This window comes from Rhopilema esculentum, chromosome 20 (genome assembly GCF_057945365.1).
Source record: "Rhopilema esculentum isolate cy_ngs chromosome 20, ASM5794536v1, whole genome shotgun sequence".
Lineage (NCBI taxonomy): Eukaryota > Metazoa > Cnidaria > Scyphozoa > Rhizostomeae > Rhizostomatidae > Rhopilema > Rhopilema esculentum.
In genome coordinates, this window is record NC_142834.1 from 3,850,063 (window position 1) to 3,870,516 (window position 20,454).

At 31.7% G+C, this 20,454-nt stretch overlaps 1 protein-coding gene across 5 annotated transcripts in view; it reads left to right on the forward strand.

Moving 5' to 3' along the window:
• The window catches only part of LOC148957825 (uncharacterized), a 114,395-nt gene that overhangs the window by 78,566 nt on the left and 15,375 nt on the right, over window positions 1–20,454 (forward strand). For 2 of the 5 annotated variants that reach the window (XR_016145040.1, XR_016145039.1), the window contains exons 3-4: window positions 584–630; window positions 1,361–3,890. Coding sequence is in view for 3 of the 5 variants with exons in the window: in XM_089114426.1 (XP_088970552.1) it covers window positions 5,598–5,612 (15 nt within the window). In the remaining 2 variants the exon portion in view is untranslated. Of the gene's footprint in view, window positions 1–583; window positions 631–1,360; window positions 3,891–5,563; window positions 5,613–20,454 lie in introns of those variants that run through there. The other 3 variants (XM_089114426.1, XM_089114425.1, XM_089114427.1) reach the window with 2 other exon arrangements.

Consider the following 20,454-nt stretch of genomic DNA (forward strand, 5'->3'; position numbering starts at 1 on the left):
TACATAGCACATTGAATAAAAATTTAATTGCACAATTTATGCAACCAGTGGGCTTCAAATGATTTCATGATCTTCTTTGCTTTACATTCATCAAAAGCACTTTTAACGGTGTTCAGAATGTATTTTCACGCATTTAAAGGGTTTTCAAGCGAAAAAGAATTTTTATAAAGTTTTTGGATTCTTGAACTTTTTTGAAACGTCTGTGGTCACAGATATTTTTGAAAAATTACTCATGTTCTTCTTTCGAAATATGATCTAGAAATTCATCAAAAAAATTTCTAATGGTTTTGATAATGTATTTTTACACATTTCAAGATTTCTCAAATGACAATAAAATTTTGCAAAATTTTGTGGATTCTTTTTATTTTTCTAAACAGGTCAGCAGTCACAGCTATATTTAAAAATGTTTGTGCTTCTTTATTTGAAAATATTTAATAGAAAACTCCCAAGAAGTGCTGTTAAGAACATATCATGAGGCTAATTCGGTTGTTTGGAGTGAAAGTTTTACCTTTATCAAACATTGCAATATCTTTAATCTTTTTGCAGGTCATAGTTTTTTAATGCTGATGAATTTTTTTTTCAGACATCACTTGGAAGATAACAGAAATGTCTTGAGAAAGCTAAATGGAGGTATTTTTTAGTTTTTTCTTACTTTAAGACCATGAACTTTATTTAGAAGTTTTTCAAATTTTTGAAGCTCTTTCACAAATTCACTGTCAGAAACATTTTCAAATGACTTGGTGCTTTGTTCCAAATTTTTCCTAGCAGTTTATCAAGAGCACTTCTAATGGTGTTTGGAATGTATTTTAACTCATTTCAAGGTGTTTGAAGTGAAACATTTTTTGTCACAGATTCTATGAAAAATTTCTTAGTTCCTGTTTCAAAATATTGTTTGTTTTATTTTGGTATCCGTCATTCCATTGGCTAACAATTTCATTCAATGAATTCAAACTATTTTTTTAGTTACATTCAAAATTGGATTCTAGGTAATAAATTGTACGCTTTCATCCAAGGATTTTAAAATCGTTAATGAATTATACACTTGGTTAATGTTATCTTTTTGTTGAAGCAATCAGAGAATTTTTAGTAGTTTTTTTATTTTGGTAGCTGTCATTCTAGATTTAGGACACTTAGCTACCAATTTCTTTAAGAGAATTTCAAATATTTTTTAATCAGATCCAAAATTGTGTTAGTATGTAATGAATTGTGCTCTAGTTTAATTTTATCCCATCCTTCAAGTAGTCAGGGAAGATTTAGGGGTTTCATTTTTTGGTATCTGATATTCTTAAAATAAGACAATTGGTTACTAATTTCATACAGTGAATTTTTTTAATTAGATTCAAATTTGCATTCTACCTAGTGAATTGTGAGGTGGTTTAATCTTATCCTGTCCTACAAGCAGTCAGATAATTTTTAGGGGTACCTGTCATACTTAAAATAAGACCATTATGTACAAACACCATGGTACACTCTCCTATGCCAAAAAGCCGAAAACGGTCTATCTTGTGGGACTGAATACGTTGTGAATCTGAGTTGGTTTCAACATCACTGCTATTTTTCAAAGCATCTTGAACATTTAGTAGTTCAGACATTTTGCCTTACTTTTAATGAATGTTTCATTAATTTTCATGCAAATAATACTTTGACAATTATCATGTAAGTAAGGTCAGAGAAAGAACTTATATTGGACAATTAAAGAACTATCCCTTAAACAGAGAGCATTGTATTCAATAGGACCCTGTTCTAATTTATCACAAATAGTCTAGTGGTTGATTTTAAAATAGACTTCCTTGGATAATAAAGCCAACAATGATGTTAAATTACTTTTCTAAGGTCTAATTTCTGTTCACACCTGCAAAGTATATTCCAGTACAAGGGGAAGTTGTTACCTGTTTGAAGGCTTTAGTATAGGGGTCTTAACTGGAACTTTACTCTAGAAAGTCAGAATTTCAGGAGATCTCAAGAGACATGTTTGAATTGGCAAACTGAAACCAGTGAGAACCAAACCCCCCATTACAATGTTTCAATGTAGGGTGCGCGAATGACGAGAATGATTACTAGAAAATCGATTAAAACCATCAAATAGCATTCTGCCTGTGGACATTAATTCTAAGAGTAAGGTTGTATTGAAAGGTAGAACAATTGCATCAATGATTGCATTTTCCAGCGAACTAGGATCAGTAAAATTCGAAAATTTTAGCCGCCTTCTGCGGTAACTATGGTGCCGCCTCAGGTATTATCTTTCTTGGACTTGTTTACTGTGACACGAACAATAATGTGCAAACTACCATATTATTAAATGACGTCTTTTTATTACTCAGAAAAGTTTAGAATATTGAGAATATAGAAATATCACGGAAAGATCTACAAAGAACTTTCTTCATTTATGTCTTTGTTTTTTAGGGACATTTTATTATAAAAGCGAGTAACCCACATGAAATATTAATCCATAATCTCTGAATAGATGCTCTTTCTTGTTTGTTAAATTCATGTCCTTTCATAATCTAAATGTTTGTGCAACTGGGATTCCATGTTTTCTTTTCGATTGCCTAACCTCCTTGTCAGAAGGTCAAGTCCCTCCGTCGGGGAATTTCTAGCGCCACCACTGCCCTGAGACCCCTAGCACTAAACCCCAGTTCGGAGTCCATAATGTGTATTGCCGGTATGAAAATGAAAGTTTTTAATGATAAAAGCATATGGCTCTACGGGGCTGACTTTATCATACTTTTTTATACAACAAAGGAAAATTACAAAAATAAATGTTAAAACGTTTTCATTCCAAAAACTCTCAGCCAAGTACGAGATAAAAAGTCCTTGAAGGCTTTACAATACTTTTACTGAATTTTTTACCTCAAAAGAACAAGCAACGAACGCTTTCGCTTCGATCAATGACATGCCGATCTTTCCTTTGCTCGGCTTAAACCCCCCCCCCCCCCACCAACACCACACTGTAACAGGAATAGCCTCCTCTAATATGATTGGACAATTTAGTATCCGTAGTCTCGTTTTCGTGTTTAATTAAATGAATGAACCTATCATATTTTCTTAGCCCTTAATCATCTTTTGTTTGTATATTATTATTTAAGTGACTTATTTTACATGAAAAGGGAGTTGTTGCCGAAATGGCAAAAGCGTAACAAGAGCGTCTTTTTATGCATCTCGATTCTTTGAGGGAAACCTCTCACAACACCTTCTCAGTGCTGGCTTTGTGCCTGCTCCAAACTTTCAAAGTTTGTCTAGAATTCAAGAATTCTTATTGAGCCACTCTGAAGGAGCGTTAAGAGATGCTTCCTCACTGCATATCTGTATTGGAATACACCTCTGAAGAAAATGCAATAATCTGCAAAGTACATTTACAACGAAGCTCATATCTCGTTAGGAGTACATTAAATGCCAAAAAATTCAGTGCCAAAAGTTTCGGTTTCCTAGATATTTTTTAAGTCTCTGTGTAAATCTCGATGAGAACCAGAATGAAGAGCCAGTATAGGCGCTGGTTCAACCCATAGACTCGAATTTCTTGGATGCAGAGGGCAAAAGAAAAGAAAGTGAAGATGAGCTGCATACCTCGTAAGTTTATGTCAAAGGAGATGAAAAAAATGAAAATTGATACGCAAACAACATAAAAGATTATTTTTTTGCCATTTCGGAAGTTTAACGAAGTCAAACTAGATTTTTCTAGCGTTTGAAGATTTCGTTTGAAGAAAAAATTCCCGTTTCAAAATAATTCAGTGGGATTAATTTTTGATTGCCCTCAAACCACTCGATTTGTTTCAATATTCATGTTTTTCTTCCACGGAAGAGATTTACCTTCCCATCATGCTCGGGCACAGAGAGGTTATAGAGGCCCCTGGTGTAAAAAAGGGGAAGTGCGGATCACTTGCGAGCAAAAAGCGAGCAGAAAATTTGGTAGCCTGTGCTCCAGACCCTATCTGGCAATTACGCCCCTAAGATTTGCTTAAGATACATTTCAGAACGATTTCTCGCAGTAGTTTCGAGACGTTAAATGGTCGTCAATTATCCGACAAAAGCCCTAATTTTCTGACAAGATCGCTGATTGGGGGGGGGGGGAAGGGGGGCATACCCTCCATAATTTCTGGCACTGAGGGATATTATTCAAACCAGCAACAGAAACAAATTAATTTCCAGCATGAAATTTGTCCCAAAAAATTTTCCAGACGACAGTTTGCAATTTTTCTCTACTTTTTTAACATTTTTCTCATTTCAACATACAAAACAAATTACTTTAGAAATTCATGGTCCCAAGAAGGGGTTTTGTTTTACAATTGTTTCTGTTTTCCGTTTGAATTTTGAAAATCCACTGGTTACAGGAAATTACTGGAAAACAATTTTTTCTCGCAGGAGGTTTTTGTCAAATACGACGGCTATAGTCTTTAACGGAGATAACATCTTTGATTCTAATTTTGTATTCATGTATCCCCTGCTTTTCTTCACCATCCCAGTTTTACTTTATTGAAGAATTTTGGTATCAAATATTCCATTCTCTTTTCACAGGGCACATTATATCTATAAATGAATAGCCATCTGTAATTGTGTATCTTTAAAATAAACTTTGCCGAAATTCTTGACCCAAAAAAAGTAGTCTGAGCACCCCTTACTAAGTATAATACGAGCATCGTCTCCCTTTTGGTAAAAGAGGCCCAATAATTGTAATTAAAAGCTCTTTGCTGATCACCAGCAAAGGCTTCTGGCTTGATAACCCTTTCAATAAAAGTTTTTTAGAAAGTCATTTCATATTCTCTTGCATAAAAAAGGGGAAAAAGGTAGCCACCTAACAATTCCTAAAATGCACTTAGCACCAAGCATTGAGTTGGTTGCGCTAGGCTTTCGCATATTGAACCTTCCTGAAACCATTCGATTTTGCTATTAATTTCTACCTGTTTATGTTGCGTAAGCTTTACTTTTAACTGAGCTCATGAACTAAACTCCCCCCTCCCCCCTGGCCCTCCAATTATGTCTACCCTGCTACGTGGTATTGACTTTACTGTATTTCCATTATCCTTGTAAAAACTATGGTTTTCAGCATGCTACATAGTCCTTAAGAATTCGATTTTCAAATAGCCCCTGGACCTGAAACCTTTGAGAAATGGAACACGTGATGGAAGTCTTTGTTCTGAGTCTTCATCATTCCTGTAAAATAATGGGTAATATATTATTAATGCATTAAAACTATTGGCTTTTGGTGTCAATATATAATGTGTATCTCAATTAGCCATATTCTTAGAAAAGCATTTTACACTACTGACTATGTGATTCTGCTGTAAAAGTTAGAAGCATATGGCACCTGAGAACAAAGAATCCCTGAGAACAGAGAACAAAGAGTACCCTGACTGGGGTCTTGTTCCAAGTTTTTAAAACTACAACCAGAAATAAAATGCCTGCCCTTTTTTCTCCAACTTTCTGGGTGTTTGTCCAAAAGGGACCACAGTTGGCAAATAGGGAAGGAGAGTAACATGGCACATTACAGAAAACAGTTCAAACCCCAGCCCAGATATCAAAACCCTTTTTCTTCGTAAAAACTCTCAAAATATGAATTCTGTTGCAGATCATAATACTTGGTTACGGAGAATTGTGTATGAATGACGAGGAGCATGGTAAGTGCTATTTTGTTCACTTTTTAAGAAAATACCTGCTTTGTCTTCCTTATCTAAACATTTGATTCTATTCTTTTTATTTTTCTTTTTTAATACTTTAGAGCATTATTTTTTGTTCTGCCCCCGTCCTCTTTTCGTTAAATTAATCCTTGATTATCTTCTTTTGAAAGTCCTTCTTTAAATCCATTAAATCTTTTTATTTTTCTTTTTTTCTCTTTAATACTTTAGAGCATTATTTGTTGTGCTGCCCTTGTCCTCTTTTCGTTAAATAAATCCTTGATAATCCCCACTTTAAACTCTTTCTTTAAATCCATTAAATCTTTTTTTTTTCTTTTTTTCTCTTTGATACTTTAGAGCATTATTTGTTGTTCTGCCCCTGTCCTCTTTTCTTTTAATTAATCCTTGATAATCCTCACTTGAAACTCCTTCTTTAAATCCATTCAATCTTTTTATTTTTCTTTTTTTCTCTTTAATACTTTAGAGCATTATTTGTTGTTCTACCCCCGTCTTCTTTTCGTTAAATTAATCCTTGATAATCCTCACTTAAAACTCCTTCTTTCAATCCATTAAATCTTTTTATTTTTCTTTTTTTCTCTTTGATACTTTAGAGCATTATTTGTTGTGCTGCCCCCGTCCTCTTTTCGTTAAATTAATCCTTGATAATCCTCACTTGAAACTTCTTCTGTCAATCCATTAAATCTTTTTATTTTTCTTTTTTTCTCTTTAATACTTTAGAGCATTATTTGTTGTTCTACCCCCGTCTTCTTTTCGTTAAATTAATCCTTGATAATCCTCACTTAAAACTCCTTCTTTCAATCCATTAAATCTTTTTATTTTTCTTTTTTTCTCTTTGATACTTTAGAGCATTATTTGTTGTGCTGCCCCCGTCCTCTTTTCGTTAAATTAATCCTTGATAATCCTCACTTGAAACTCCTTCTTTCAATCCATTAAATCTTTTTATTTTTCTTTTTTTCTCTTTGATACTTTAGAGCATTATTTGTTGTGCTGCCCCCGTCCTCTTTTCGTTAAATTAATCCTTGATAATCCTCACTTGAAACTTCTTCTGTCAATCCATTAAATCTTTTTATTTTTCTTTTTTTCTCTTTAATACTTTAGAGCATTATTTGTTGTTCTACCCCCGTCTTCTTTTCGTTAAATTAATCCTTGATAATCCTCACTTAAAACTCCTTCTTTCAATCCATTAAATCTTTTTTTTTTCTTTTTTTCTCTTTGATACTTTAGAGCATTATTTGTTGTGCTGCCCCCGTCCTCTTTTCGTTAAATTAATCCTTGATAATCCTCACTTGAAACTCCTTCTTTCAATCCATTAAATCTTTTTATTTTTCTTTTTTTCTCTTTGATACTTTAGAGCATTATTTGTTGTGCTGCCCCCGTCCTCTTTTCGTTAAATTAATCCTTGATAATCCTCACTTGAAACTTCTTCTGTCAATCCATTAAATCTTTTTATTTTTCTTTTTTTCTCTTTAATACTTTAGAGCATTATTTGTTGTTCTACCCCCGTCTTCTTTTCGTTAAATTAATCCTTGATAATCCTCACTTAAAACTCCTTCTTTCAATCCATTAAATCTTTTTATTTTTCTTTTTTTCTCTTTGATACTTTAGAGCATTATTTGTTGTGCTGCCCCCGTCCTCTTTTCGTTAAATTAATCCTTGATAATCCTCACTTGAAACTCCTTCTTTCAATCCATTAAATCTTTTTATTTTTCTTTTTTTCTCTTTGATACTTTAGAGCATTATTTGTTGTGCTGCCCCCGTCCTCTTTTCGTTAAATTAATCCTTGATAATCCTCACTTGAAACTTCTTCTGTCAATCCATTAAATCTTTTTATTTTTCTTTTTTTCTCTTTAATACTTTAGAGCATTATTTGTTGTTCTACCCCCGTCTTCTTTTCGTTAAATTAATCCTTGATAATCCTCACTTAAAACTCCTTCTTTCAATCCATTAAATCTTTTTATTTTTCTTTTTTTCTCTTTGATACTTTAGAGCATTATTTGTTGTGCTGCCCCCGTCCTCTTTTCGTTAAATTAATCCTTGATAATCCTCACTTGAAACTTCTTCTGTCAATCCATTAAATCTTTTTATTTTTCTTTTTTTCTCTTTAATACTTTAGAGCATTATTTGTTGTTCTACCCCCGTCTTCTTTTCGTTAAATTAATCCTTGATAATCCTCACTTAAAACTCCTTCTTTCAATCCATTAAATCTTTTTATTTTTCTTTTTTTCTCTTTGATACTTTAGAGCATTATTTGTTGTGCTGCCCCCGTCCTCTTTTCGTTAAATTAATCCTTGATAATCCTCACTTGAAACTTCTTCTGTCAATCCATTAAATCTTTTTATTTTTCTTTTTTTCTCTTTGATACTTTAGAGCATTATTTGTTGTTCTGCCCCCGTCCTCTTTTCGTTAAATTAATCCGTGATAATCCTCACTTAAAACTCCTTCTTTAAATCCATTAAATCTTTTTATTTTTCTTTTTTTCTCTTTGATACTTTAGCGCATTATTTGTTGTTCTGCCCCTGTCCTCTTTTCGTCAAATTAATCCTTGATAATCCTCACTTAAAACTCCTTCTTTCAATCCATTAAATCTTTTTATTTTTCTTTCGTTTCTCTTTGACACTTTAGAGCATTATTTGTTGTGCTGCCCCTGTCCTCTTTTCGTTAAGTTAATCCTTGATAATCCTCACTTGAAACTCTTTCTTTAAACCCATTAAATCTTTTTTTTTCTTTTTTTCTCTTTGATACTTTAGCGCATTATTTGTTGTTCTGCCCCTGTCCTCTTTTCGTTAAATTAATCCTTGATAATCTTTACTTGAAAGTCCTTCTTTCAATCCATTAAATCTTTTTATTTTTCTTTTTTTCTCTTTGATACTTTAGCGCATTTTTTGTTGTTCTGCCCCTGTCCTCTTTTCGTCAAATTAATCCTTGATAATCCCCACTTCAAACTCCTTCTTTCAATCCATTAAATCTTTTTATTTTTCTTTTTTTCTCTTTGATACTTTAGCGCATTTTTTGTTGTTCTGCCCCTGTCCTCTTTTCGTCAAATTAATCCTTGATAATCCCCACTTCAAACTCCTTCTTTCAATCCATTAAATCTTTTTATTTTTCTTTTTTTCTCTTTGATACTTTAGCGCATTATTTGTTGTTCTGCCCCCGTCCTCTTTTCGTCAAATTAATCCTTGATAATCCCCACTTCAAACTCCTTCTTTCAATCCTTTAAATCTTTTTATTTTTCTTTTTTTCTCTTTAATACTTTAGAGGATTATTTGTTGTTCTGCCCCTGTCCTCTTTTCGTTAAATTAATCCTTGATAATCCTCACTTAAAACTCCTTCTTTCAATCCATTAAATCTTTTTATTTTTCTTTTTTTCTCTTTGATACTTTAGCGCATTTTTTGTTGTTCTGCCCCTGTCCTCTTTTCGTCAAATTAATCCTTGATAATCCCCACTTCAAACTCCTTCTTTCAATCCATTCAATCTTTTTATTTTTCTTTTTTTCTCTTCAATACTTTAGAGCATTATTTGTTGTGCTGCCCCCGTCCTCTTTTCGTTAAATTAATCCTTGATAATCCTCACTTAAAACTCCTTCTTTCAATCCATTAAATCTTTTTATTTTTCTTTTTTTCTCTTTGATACTTTAGCGCATTATTTGTTGTTCTGCCCCTGTCCTCTTTTCGTCAAATTAATCCTTGATAATCCCCACTTCAAACTCCTTCTTTCAATCCTTTAAATCTTTTTATTTTTCTTTTTTTCTCTTTGATACTTTAGCGCATTTTTTGTTGTTCTGCCCCTGTCCTCTTTTCGTCAAATTAATCCTTGATAATCCCCACTTCAAACTCCTTCTTTCAATCCTTTAAATCTTTTTATTTTTCTTTTTTTCTCTTTGATACTTTAGCGCATTTTTTGTTGTTCTGCCCCTGTCCTCTTTTCGTCAAATTAATCCTTGATAATCCCCACTTCAAACTCCTTCTTTTAATCCATTAAATCTTTTTATTTTTCTTTTTTTCTCTTTAATACTTTAGAGCATTATTTGTTGTGCTGCCCCCGTCTTCTTTTCGTCAAATTAATCCTTGATAATCCTCACTTGAAACTCCTTCTTTCAATCCATTAAATCTTTTTATTTTTCTTTTTTTCTCTTTGATACTTTAGCGCATTTTTTGTTGTTCTGCCCCTGTCCTCTTTTCGTCAAATTAATCCTTGATAATCCCCACTTCAAACTCCTTCTTTAAATCCATTCAATCTTTTTATTTTTCTTTTTTTCTCTTTAATACTTTAGAGCATTATTTGTTGTTCTGCCCCTGTCCTCTTTTCGTCAAATTTATCCTTGATAATCCCCACTTCAAACTCCTTCTTTAAATCCATTCAATCTTTTTATTTTTCTTTTTTTCTCTTTGATACTTTAGCGCATTATTTGTTGTTCTGCCCCTGTCCTCTTTTCGTCAAATTAATCCTTGATAATCCCCACTTCAAACTCCTTCTTTAAATCCATTCAATCTTTTTATTTTTCTTTTTTTCTCTTTGATACTTTAGCGCATTTTTTGTTGTTCTGCCCCTGTCCTCTTTTCGTCAAATTAATCCTTGATAATCCCCACTTCAAACTCCTTCTTTCAATCCTTTAAATCTTTTTATTTTTCTTTTTTTCTCTTTAATACTTTAGAGCATTATTTGTTGTGCTGCCCCTGTCCTCTTTTCGTTAAATTAATCCTTGATAATCCTCACTTGAAAATCCTTCTTTAAATCCATTAAATCTTTTTATTTTTCTTTTTTTCTCTTTGATACTTTAGAGCATTATTTGTTGTGCTGGCCCCGTCCTCTTTTCGTTAAATTAATCCTTGATAATCCCCACTTCAAACTCCTTCTTTCAATCCTTTAAATCTTTTTATTTTTCTTTTTTTCTCTTTGATACTTTAGAGCATTATTTGTTGTGCTGGCCCCGTCCTCTTTTCGTCAAATTAATCCTTGATAATCCCCACTTCAAACTCCTTCTTTAAATCCATTAAATCTTTTTATTTTTCTTTTTTTCTCTTTGATACTTTAGCGCATTTTTTGTTGTTCTGCCCCTGTCCTCTTTTCGTCAAATTAATCCTTGATAATCCCCACTTCAAACTCCTTCTTTTAATCCTTTAAATCTTTTTATTTTTCTTTTTTTCTCTTTGATACTTTAGAGCATTATTTGTTGTGCTGGCCCCGTCCTCTTTTCGTCAAATTAATCCTTGATAATCCCCACTTCAAACTCCTTCTTTAAATCCATTAAATCTTTTTATTTTTCTTTTTTTCTCTTTGATACTTTAGCGCATTTTTTGTTGTTCTGCCCCTGTCCTCTTTTCGTCAAATTAATCCTTGATAATCCCCACTTCAAACTCCTTCTTTAAATCCATTAAATCTTTTTATTTTTCTTTTTTTCTCTTCAATACTTTAGAGCATTATTTGTTGTTCTGCCCCTGTCCTCTTTTCGTCAAATTAATCCTTGATAATCCCCACTTCAAACTCCTTCTTTCAATCCTTTAAATCTTTTTATTTTTCTTTTTTTCTCTTTGATACTTTAGAGCATTATTTGTTGTGCTGGCCCCGTCCTCTTTTCGTCAAATTAATCCTTGATAATCCCCACTTCAAACTCCTTCTTTAAATCCATTAAATCTTTTTATTTTTCTTTTTTTCTCTTTGATACTTTAGCGCATTTTTTGTTGTTCTGCCCCTGTTCTCTTTTCGTCAAATTAATCCTTGATAATCCCCACTTCAAACTCCTTCTTTTAATCCTTTAAATCTTTTTATTTTTCTTTTTTTCTCTTTGATACTTTAGCGCATTATTTGTTGTTCTGCCCCTGTCCTCTTTTCGTTAAATTAATCCTTGATAATCCTCACTTGAAACTCCTTCTTTAAATCCATTCAATCTTTTTATTTTTCTTTTTTTCTCTTTGATACTTTAGAGCATTATTTGTTGTGCTGCCCCCGTCTTCTTTTCGTTAAATTAATCCTTGATAATCCTCACTTAAAACTCCTTCTTTAAATCCATTAAATCTTTTTATTTTTCTTTTTTTCTCTTTAATACTTTAGAGCATTATTTGTTGTTCTGCCCCTGTCCTCTTTTCGTCAAATTAATCCTTGATAATCCTCACTTGAAACTCCTTCTTTAAATCCATTCAATCTTTTTATTTTTCTTTTTTTCTCTTTGATACTTTAGAGCATTATTTGTTGTGCTGCCCCCGTCTTCTTTTCGTTAAATTAATCCTTGATAATCCCCACTTCAAACTCCTTCTTTTAATCCATTAAATCTTTTTATTTTTCTTTTTTTCTCTTTGATACTTTAGAGCATTATTTGTTGTGCTGCCCCCGTCTTCTTTTCGTCAAATTAATCCTTGATAATCCTCACTTGAAACTCCTTCTTTAAATCCATTAAATCTTTTTATTTTTCTTTTTTTCTCTTTGATACTTTAGCGCATTATTTGTTGTTCTGCCCCTGTCCTATTTTCGTCAAATTAATCCTTGATAATCCTCACTTGAAACTCCTTCTTTAAATCCATTCAATCTTTTTATTTTTCTTTTTTTCTCTTTGATACTTTAGAGCATTATTTGTTGTGCTGCCCCTGTCCTCTTTTCGTTAAATTAATCCTTGATAATCCTCACTTAAAACTCCTTCTTTAAATCCATTAAATCTTTTTATTTTTCTTTTTTTCTCTTTAATACTTTAGAGCATTATTTGTTGTGCTGCCCCCGTCTTCTTTTCGTCAAATTAATCCTTGATAATCCTCACTTGAAACTCCTTCTTTAAATCCATTAAATCTTTTTATTTTTCTTTTTTTCTCTTTAATACTTTAGAGCATTATTTGTTGTTCTGCCCCTGTCCTCTTTTCGTCAAATTAATCCTTGATAATCCTCACTTGAAACTCCTTCTTTAAATCCATTCAATCTTTTTATTTTTCTTTTTTTCTCTTTGATACTTTAGAGCATTATTTGTTGTGCTGCCCCCGTCTTCTTTTCGTTAAATTAATCCTTGATAATCCTCACTTAAAACTCCTTCTTTAAATCCATTAAATCTTTTTATTTTTCTTTTTTTCTCTTTAATACTTTAGAGCATTATTTGTTGTTCTGCCCCTGTCCTCTTTTCGTTACGTTAATCCTTGATAATCCTCACTTGAAACTCCTTCTTTAAATCCATTAAATCTTTTTATTTTTCTTTTTTTCTCTTTAATACTTTAGAGCATTATTTGTTGTTCTGCCCCTGTCCTCTTTTCGTCAAATTAATCCTTGATAATCCTCACTTGAAACTCCTTCTTTAAATCCATTAAATCTTTTTATTTTTCTTTTTTTCTCTTTGATACTTTATAGCATTATTTGTTGTGCTGGCCCCGTCCTCTTTTCGTCAAATTAATCCTTGATAATCCTCACTTGAAACTCCTTCTTTAAATCCATTAAATCTTTTTATTTTTCTTTTTTTCTCTTTGATACTTTAGAGCATTATTTCTTTTGCTGGCCCCGTCCTCTTTTCGTCAAATTAATCCTTGATAATCCTCACTTGAAACTCCTTCTTTAAATCCATTAAATCTTTTTATTTTTCTTTTTTTCTCTTTGATACTTTAGAGCATTATTTGTTGTGCTGGCCCCGTCCTCTTTTCGTCAAATTAATCCTTGATAATCCTCACTTAAAACTCCTTCTTTAAATCCATTCAATCTTTTTTTTTTCTTTTTTTCTCTTTGATACTTTAGAGCATTATTTGTTGTGCTGGCCCCGTCCTCTTTTCGTCAAATTAATCCTTGATAATCCTCACTTGAAACTCCTTCTTTAAATCCATTAAATCTTTTTATTTTTCTTTTTTTCTCTTTGATACTTTAGAGCATTATTTGTTGTGCTGGCCCCGTCCTCTTTTCGTCAAATTAATCCTTGATAATCCTCACTTAAAACTCCTTCTTTAAATCCATTAAATCTTTTTTTTTTTCTTTTTTTCTCTTTGATACTTTAGAGCATTATTTGTTGTGCTGGCCCCGTCCTCTTTTCGTCAAATTAATCCTTGATAATCCTCACTTAAAACTCCTTCTTCAAATCCATTAAATCTTTTTATTTTTCTTTTTTTCTCTTTGATACTTTATAGCATTATTTGTTGTTCTGCCCCTGTCCTCTTTTCGTTAAATTAATCCTTGATACTCCTCACTTAAAACTCCTTCTTTAAATCCATTCAATCTTTTTATTTTTCTTTTTTTCTCTTTAATACTTTAGAGCATTATTTGTTGTGCTGGCCCCGTCCTCTTTTCGTCAAATTAATCCTTGATAATCCTCACTTGAAACTCCTTCTTTAAATCCATTAAATCTTTTTATTTTTCTTTTTTTCTCTTTGATACTTTATAGCATTATTTGTTGTTCTGCCCCTGTCCTCTTTTCGTTAAATTAATCCTTGATACTCCTCACTTAAAACTCCTTCTTTAAATCCATTCAATCTTTTTATTTTTCTTTTTTTCTCTTTAATACTTTAGAGCATTATTTGTTGTGCTGGCCCCGTCCTCTTTTCGTCAAATTAATCCTTGATAATCCTCACTTAAAACTCCTTCTTCAAATCCATTAAATCTTTTTATTTTTCTTTGTTTCTCTTTGATACTTTAGAGCATTATTTGTTGTTCTGCCCCTGTCCTCTTTTCGTTAAATTAATCCTTGATAATCCTCACTTAAAACTCCTTCTTTAAATCCATTAAATCTTTTTATTTTTCTTTTTTTCTCTTTAATACTTTAGAGCATTATTTGTTGTGCTGTCCCCGTCCTCTTTTCGTTAAATTAATCCTTGATAATCCTCACTTGAAACTCCTTCTTTAAATCCATTCAATCTTTTTATTTTTCTTTTTTTCTCTTTGATACTTTAGAGCATTATTTGTTGTGCTGGCCCCGTCCTCTTTTCGTCAAATTAATCCTTGATAATCCTCACTTAAAACTCCTTCTTCAAATCCATTAAATCTTTTTATTTTTCTTTTTTTCTCTTTGATACTTTATAGCATTATTTGTTGTTCTGCCCCTGTCCTCTTTTCGTTAAATTAATCCTTGATAATCCTCACTTAAAACTCCTTCTTTAAATCCATTCAATCTTTTTATTTTTCTTTTTTTCTCTTTAATACTTTAGAGCATCATTTGTTGTGCTGGCCCCGTCCTCTTTTCGTTAAATTAATCCTTGATAATCCCCACTTTAAACTCCTTCTTTAAATCCATTAAATCTTTTTATTTTTCTTTTTTTCTCTTTGATACTTTAGAGCATTATTTGTTGTGCTGCCCCTGTCCTCTTTTCGTCAAATTAATCCTTGATAATCCTCACTTAAAACTCCTTCTTCAAATCCATTAAATCTTTTTATTTTTCTTTTTTTCTCTTTGATACTTTAGAGCATTATTTGTTGTGCTGGCCCCGTCCTCTTTTCGTCAAATTAATCCTTGATAATCCTCACTTGAAACTCTTTCTTTAAATCCATTAAATCTTTTTATTTTTCTTTTTTTCTCTTTGATACTTTAGAGCATTATTTGTTGTGCTGGCCCCGTCCTCTTTTCGTTAAATTAATCCTTGATAATCCTCACTTGAAACTCCTTCTTTAAATCCATTAAATCTTTTTATTTTTCTTTTTTTCTCTTTGATACTTTAGAGCATTATTTGTTGTGCTGGCCCCGTCCTCTTTTCGTTAAATTAATCCTTGATAATCCTCACTTGAAACTCCTTCTTTAAATCCATTAAATCTTTTTATTTTTCTTTTTTTCTCTTTGATACTTTAGAGCATTATTTGTTGTGCTGCCCCCGTCCTCTTTTCGTTAAATTAATCCTTGATAATCCTCACTTGAAACTCCTTCTTTAAATCCATTAAATCTTTTTATTTTTCTTTTTTTCTCTTTGATACTTTAGCGCATTATTTGTTGTGCTGGCCCCGTCCTCTTTTCGTTAAATTAATCCTTGATAATCCTCACTTGAAACTCTTTCTTTAAATCCATTAAATCTTTTTATTTTTCTTTTTTTCTCTTTGATACTTTAGAGCATTATTTGTTGTGCTGCCCCCGTCCTCTTTTCGTTAAATTAATCCTTGATAATCCTCACTTGAAACTCCTTCTTTAAATCCATTAAATCTTTTTATTTTTCTTTTTTTCTCTTTGATACTTTAGCGCATTATTTGTTGTGCTGCCCCCGTCCTCTTTTCGTTAAATTAATCCTTGATAATCCTCACTTGAAACTCTTTCTTTAAATCCATTAAATCTTTTTATTTTTCTTTTTTTCTCTTTGATACTTTAGAGCATTATTTGTTGTGCTGGCCCCGTCCTCTTTTCGTTAAATTAATCCTTGATAATCCTCACTTGAAACTCCTTCTTTAAATCCATTAAATCTTTTTATTTTTCTTTTTTTCTCTTTGATACTTTAGAGCATTATTTGTTGTGCTGGCCCCGTCCTCTTTTCGTTAAATTAATCCTTGATAATCCTCACTTGAAACTCCTTCTTTAAATCCATTAAATCTTTTTATTTTTCTTTTTTTCTCTTTGATACTTTAGAGCATTATTTGTTGTGCTGGCCCCGTCCTCTTTTCGTTAAATTAATCCTTGATAATCCTCACTTGAAACTCCTTCTTTAAATCCATTAAATCTTTTTATTTTTCTTTTTTTCTCTTTGATACTTTAGCGCATTATTTGTTGTGCTGGCCCCGTCCTCTTTTCGTCAAATTAATCCTTGATAATCCTCACTTGAAACTCTTTCTTTAAATCCATTAAATCTTTTTATTTTTCTTTTTTTCTCTTTGATACTTTAGAGCATTATTTGTTGTGCTGGCCCCGTCCTCTTTTTGTTAAATTAATCCTTGATAATCCTCACTTGAAACTCCTTCTTTAAATCCATTAAATCTTTTTATTTTTCTTTTTTTCTCTTTGATACTTTAGCGCATTATTTGTTGTTCTGCCCCTGTCCTCTTTTCGTCAAATTAATCCTTGATAATCCTCACTTGAAACTCCTTCTTTAAATCCATTAAATCTTTTTATTTTTCTTTTTTTCTCTTTGATACTTTATAGCATTATTTGTTGTGCTGGCCCCGTCCTCTTTTCGTCAAATTAATCCTTGATAATCCTCACTTGAAACTCCTTCTTTAAATCCATTAAATCTTTTTATTTTTCTTTTTTTCTCTTTGATACTTTAGAGCATTATTTGTTGTGCTGGCCCCGTCCTCTTTTCGTCAAATTAATCCTTGATAATCCTCACTTGAAACTCATTCTTTAAATCCATTAAATCTTTTTATTTTTCTTTTTTTCTCTTTGATACTTTAGAGCATTATTTGTTTTGCTGGCCCCGTCCTCTTTTCGTTAAATTAATCCTTGATAATCCCCACTTTAAACTCCTTCTTTAAATCCATTAAATCTTTTTATTTTTCTTTTTTTCTCTTTGATACTTTAGAGCATTATTTGTTTTGCTGGCCCCGTCCTCTTTTCGTTAAATTAATCCTTGATAATCCTCACTTGAAACTCCTTCTTTAAATCCATTCAATCTTTTTATTTTTCTTTTTTTCTCTTTTATACTTTAGAGCATTATTTGTTGTTCTACCCCCGTCTTCTTTTCGTTAAATTAATCCTTGATAATCCTCACTTAAAACTCCTTCTTTCAATCCATTAAATCTTTTTATTTTTCTTTTTTTCTCTTTGATACTTTAGCGCATTATTTGTTGTTCTGCCCCTGTCCTCTTTTCGTTGAATTAATCCTTCATACTCCTCACTTGAAACTCCTTCTTTCAATCAATTAAATCTTTTTATTTTTCTTTTTTTCTCTTTGATACTTTAGAGCATTATTTGTTGTTCTTCCCCTGTCCTCTTTTCGTTAAATTAATCCTTGATAATTCTCACTTGAAACTCCTTCTTTAAATCCATTAAATCTTTTTATTTTTCTTTTTTTCTCTTTGATACTTTAGAGCATTATTTGTTTTGCTGGCCCCGTCCTCTTTTCGTCAAATTAATCCTTGATAATCCTCACTTGAAACTCCTTCTTTAAATCCATTAAATCTTTTTATTTTTCTTTTTTTCTCTTTGATACTTTAGAGCATTATTTGTTGTGCTGGCCCCGTCCTCTTTTCGTTAAATTAATCCTTGATAATCCTCACTTGAAACTCCTTCTTTAAATCCATTAAATCTTTTTATTTTTCTTTTTTTCTCTTTGATACTTTAGCGCATTATTTGTTGTTCTGCCCCCGTCCTCTTTTCGTCAAATTAATCCTTGATAATCCCCACTTCAAACTCCTTCTTTCAATCCTTTAAATCTTTTTATTTTTCTTTTTTTCTCTTTGATACTTTAGAGCATTATTTGTTGTTCTTCCCCTGTCCTCTTTTCGTTAAATTAATCCTTGATAATTCTCACTTGAAACTCCTTCTTTAAATCCATTAAATCTTTTTATTTTTCTTTTTTTCTCTTTGATACTTTAGAGCATTATTTGTTTTGCTGGCCCCGTCCTCTTTTCGTCAAATTAATCCTTGATAATCCTCACTTGAAACTCCTTCTTTAAATCCATTAAATCTTTTTATTTTTCTTTTTTTCTCTTTGATACTTTAGAGCATTATTTGTTGTGCTGGCCCCGTCCTCTTTTCGTTAAATTAATCCTTGATAATCCTCACTTGAAACTCCTTCTTTAAATCCATTAAATCTTTTTATTTTTCTTTTTTTCTCTTTGATACTTTAGCGCATTATTTGTTGTTCTGCCCCCGTCCTCTTTTCGTCAAATTAATCCTTGATAATCCCCACTTCAAACTCCTTCTTTCAATCCTTTAAATCTTTTTATTTTTCTTTTTTTCTCTTTGATACTTTAGAGCATTATTTGTTGTTCTGCCCCCGTCCTCTTTTCGTTGAATTAATCCTTCATACTCCTCACTTGAAACTCCTTCTTTCAATCCTTTAAATCTTTTTATTTTTCTTTTTTTCTCTTTGATACTTTAGAGCATTGTTTGTTGTGCTGCCCCCGTCCTCTGTTCGTTAAATTAATCCTTGATAATCCTCACTTGAAACTCCTTCTTCAAATCCATTAAATCTTTTTATTTTTCTTTTTTTCTCTTTGATACTTTAGAGCATTATTTGTTGTGCTGGCCCCGTCCTCTTTTCGTCAAATTAATCCTTGATAATCCTCACTTAAAACTCCTTCTTTAAATCCATTAAATCTTTTTATTTTTCTTTTTTTCTCTTTAATACTTTAGAGCATTATTTGTTGTGCTGGCCCCGTCCTCTTTTCGTTAAATTAATCCTTGATAATCCTCACTTGAAACTCTTAGAGCATTATTTGTTTTGCTGGCCCCGTCCTCTTTTCGTCAAATTAATCCTTGATAATCCTCACTTGAAACTCCTTCTTTAAATCCATTCAATCTTTTTATTTTTCTTTTTTTCTCTTTGATACTTTAGAGCATTATTTGTTGTGCTGGCCCCGTCCTCTTTTCGTCAAATTAATCCTTGATAATCCTCACTTAAAACTCCTTCTTCAAATCCATTAAATCTTTTTATTTTTCTTTTTTTCTCTTTAATACTTTAGAGCATTATTTGTTGTGCTGGCCCCGTCCTCTTTTCGTTAAATTAATCCTTGATAATCCCCACTTTAAACTCCTTCTTTAAATCCATTAAATCTTTTATTTTTCTTTTTTTCTCTTTGATACTTTAGAGCATTATTTGTTGTGCTGCCCCTGTCCTCTTTTCGTCAAATTAATCCTTGATAATCCTCACTTAAAACTCCTTCTTCAAATCCATTAAATCTTTTTATTTTTCTTTTTTTCTCTTTGATACTTTAGAGCATTATTTGTTGTGCTGGCCCCGTCCTCTTTTCGTCAAATTAATCCTTGATAATCCTCACTTGAAACTCTTTCTTTAAATCCATTAAATCTTTTTATTTTTCTTTTTTTCTCTTTGATACTTTAGAGCATTATTTGTTTTGCTGGCCCCGTCCTCTTTTCGTCAAATTAATCCTTGATAATCCTCACTTGAAACTCCTTCTTTAAATCCATTCAATCTTTTTATTTTTCTTTTTTTCTCTTTGATACTTTAGAGCATTATTTGTTTTGCTGGCCCCGTCCTCTTTTCGTCAAATTAATCCTTGATAATCCTCACTTGAAACTCCTTCTTTAAATCCATTCAATCTTTTTATTTTTCTTTTTTTCTCTTTGATACTTTAGAGCATTATTTGTTTTGCTGGCCCCGTCCTCTTTTCGTCAAATTAATCCTTGATAATCCTCACTTGAAACTCCTTCTTTAAATCCATTCAATCTTTTTATTTTTCTTTTTTTCTCTTTGATACTTTAGAGCATTATTTGTTGTGCTGGCCCCGTCCTCTTTTCGTCAAATTAATCCTTGATAATCCTCACTTAAAACTCCTTCTTCAAATCCATTAAATCTTTTTATTTTTCTTTTTTTCTCTTTGATACTTTATAGCATTATTTGTTGTTCTGCCCCTGTCCTCTTTTCGTTAAATTAATCCTTGATAATCCTCACTTAAAACTCCTTCTTTAAATCCATTCAATCTTTTTATTTTTCTTTTTTTCTCTTTAATACTTTAGAGCATTATTTGTTGTGCTGGCCCCGTCCTCTTTTCGTTAAATTAATCCTTGATAATCCCCACTTTAAACTCCTTCTTTAAATCCATTAAATCTTTTTATTTTTCTTTTTTTCTCTTTGATACTTTAGAGCATTATTTGTTGTGCTGCCCCTGTCCTCTTTTCGTCAAATTAATCCTTGATAATCCTCACTTAAAACTCCTTCTTCAAATCCATAAAATCTTTTTATTTTTCTTTTTTTCTCTTTGATACTTTAGAGCATTATTTGTTGTGCTGGCCCCGTCCTCTTTTCGTCAAATTAATCCTTGATAACCCTCACTTGA